Here is a 2,595-nt window from a genome sequence, read left to right on the forward strand (position 1 = left end):
TCGTGCTCTCACGATAACGAAAAATGCATGTAATTTTTGTAACAAGCAGGGCCATTTCATACATAAATGTATTGCCTTTTTAAGCTTACCTGTGGCTGATCGCGTGCAATAGTATTCGTAATTTAAAATTATGCGAAAATTGTCTAAAAACTAATGAACATTCTGCACTCAAATGCACATCAAATTTTAAATGTCGCACTTGTGGTAAAATCCATCATTCCCTGCTTCATCAAAATATGGACAATTCCGATATGGAAACCAATAACAATACTTTCCGAAAAACTCGCTCCGACAATTCGCATTCGCCACAGTCGATCTCTGCAAATAGATCTCATGCCGTCTTGCACAATAAGTTTACCCGCAATGACGGAAATATATTAGGAACTGCTATAGTAAATTTGATTAACAACCAAAACCAGAGCGTCCCTTGTCGAGCATTGCTAGACTCAGGTTCGCAATTAAATTTGATTTCTGAACGAATTGTCAGAATAGCAGGAATAACGCGTCAATATTCACCCACACATTTCCTTTGCGCTAACACACGCGTATGTCTGCAAAATATAATTCTGTACTGACAATAAAATCCCGCTTCAACAATTTTTCTATCACACTGGATGCCACCGTACTAAATCACATAACAGGCCCTTTGCCTGACGAAAAACTGGGAATTGAGAACTGGAACATTCCAAAAAACCTCAAATTAGCATACCCTCTCTTCAACGAGCCGCAACGTGTTGATCTGCTCATAGGCGTCGACGCATTTTTTGAAATTCTGTCTGTTGGTCAAGTCAAACTTGGGCGTTATTTACCAATAGCACAAAATACTCTTCTCGATTGGGTCGTGGCTGGAAGGCTCTCTTCAACAAACAACAATTCATAAGCAATATGGTGCAGTGTGCGACCACACACCAAGACTCTATACTCAACGACTCTATCAAGGCATTCTGGCAATTGTAAAACATTAATTATCCGCTGCTCAATTTAACGAAAGATGAGAGGCAGAGTGAAATCCATTTCACAGAAAACTTTACACGCTTGCCGTGTGGTCGTTATCAAGTTCGACTGCCTTTCAAGATGAGTCCAAGCGCACTAGGACAGTCGTATGATTTAGCGCTTAGAAATTTCGCTCCCTTGAGCTAAGGTTTCGAAAAGATACGACACTTCACTTACAATATAAGGAGTTTATGAATGAATTTATATTTCTATCTCATATGGAGCCGATATCAGATGTAGACCTTAGCGTTCCCCATTATTTCATTCCACACCATCATGTTTTAAAGCCATCAAGCTCAACGACGAAATTACGCGTGGTATTCGACGCTTCGTCTAAAACCAGTTCAGGTGTATCTCTCAATGAATTACTATTGGTCGGCCCTGCAATACAGACCGACCTACTCTCTACAGTCTTGCGATTTCGTTACTATACGTATGTTTTTACAGCGGATATCTCGAAGATGTACCGCCAGGTATCATTACATCCTAATGACAGACGTTTTCACTATATTCTATGGCGCTCCGACGGAAGAGATCCAATAGCCATTTATCAACTGTGCACTGTTACGTACGATACTACCTCTGCCTCCTTTCTAGCAACACGTGCGCTAAGGCAATTGTGCATTGATGAGCAACATACATATCCACGCGCAGCCGATGCCGCAATTCACGCGTTTTACGTTGACGACATACTAACGGGCGCTAACACATTAAGTGAAGCAATCGATTTGCAATTCCAACTCAAGACTATGCTTGCAAAGGGCGGCTTCGAGTTAAGAAAGTGGTGCGCGAATCACACCGAAATACTTAATGGCACTCCTGATGAAGGTAAAGAGAAGTTTTTCCAAATAAAGGGTGATAATGCAATTAAAACACTGGGAGTCATATGGAACCCCTTTATAGACAAGTTCTTATATGAAAAGCCAGACTCAATTGCTAAACCGGCGACTACAAAAAGAAGTGTTCTCTCCCAAATAGCGCAGCTATTCGATCCACAGGTCTAATAAGCCCTGTCGTCGTGCTTGCAAAAATTTTATGCAACAGCTCTGGCGCTTGAATATTAGTTGGGACGAATCGCTCCCTCAAGAATATCACTCTCGTTGGGAGAACTTTCGCAATCAACTGCAATATTTAAATAGCTTCAAGATTGATCGCCAGGCATTTGCACCGGTTGCAAATTATGAATTACATGCTTTCTCCGACAGTTCCGAAGCCGCATATGGCGCATGTATATACGTTCGAAGTGTCTCTCAAAATAATGAAATTCTCAGTGTCAAGCTATTATGTGCTAAGACCAGAGTAGCACCTCTCAAAAGTTGCTGCCTACCTAAGCTTGAATTGTGCGCTGCAGTTATCATGGCGCAACTCGTTAAGCGAGTCATTGAGATTTACAACTTTATTAGCTTTAAGAAAATAATTTATTGGACCGACTCGACAATAGTCCTAAGTTGGCTACGAGAGGAATCATGCAACTGGCAAACGTTTGTCGCTAATCGTGTTGCCCTTATACAAGAAGTCAGTTCCTTTTCACAATGGCGTCATGTGCCAACAGAGCATAATCCTGCAGACTTGTTATCACGTGGAATGCTGCCTGAAATGTTG

At 41.4% G+C, this 2,595-nt stretch overlaps 1 protein-coding gene across 1 annotated transcript; it reads left to right on the plus strand.

The window, feature by feature from the left end:
* The first annotated feature begins 1,211 nt into the window (after nt 1–1,211).
* LOC108379473 (uncharacterized) lies at nt 1,212–1,997 on the plus strand. Its single transcript, XM_017635826.1, has one exon. It carries the CDS (start codon nt 1,212–1,214, stop codon nt 1,995–1,997), a length of 786 nt encoding a protein of 261 aa, XP_017491315.1.
* Nucleotides 1,998–2,595: the final 598 nt, after the last annotated feature.

Source organism: Rhagoletis zephyria, unplaced genomic scaffold (assembly GCF_001687245.7).
Source record: "Rhagoletis zephyria isolate East Lansing unplaced genomic scaffold, Rhagoletis_zephyria_1.1 Rzeph_scaffold_16471, whole genome shotgun sequence".
NCBI classification, from domain to species: Eukaryota; Metazoa; Arthropoda; class Insecta; order Diptera; family Tephritidae; genus Rhagoletis; species Rhagoletis zephyria.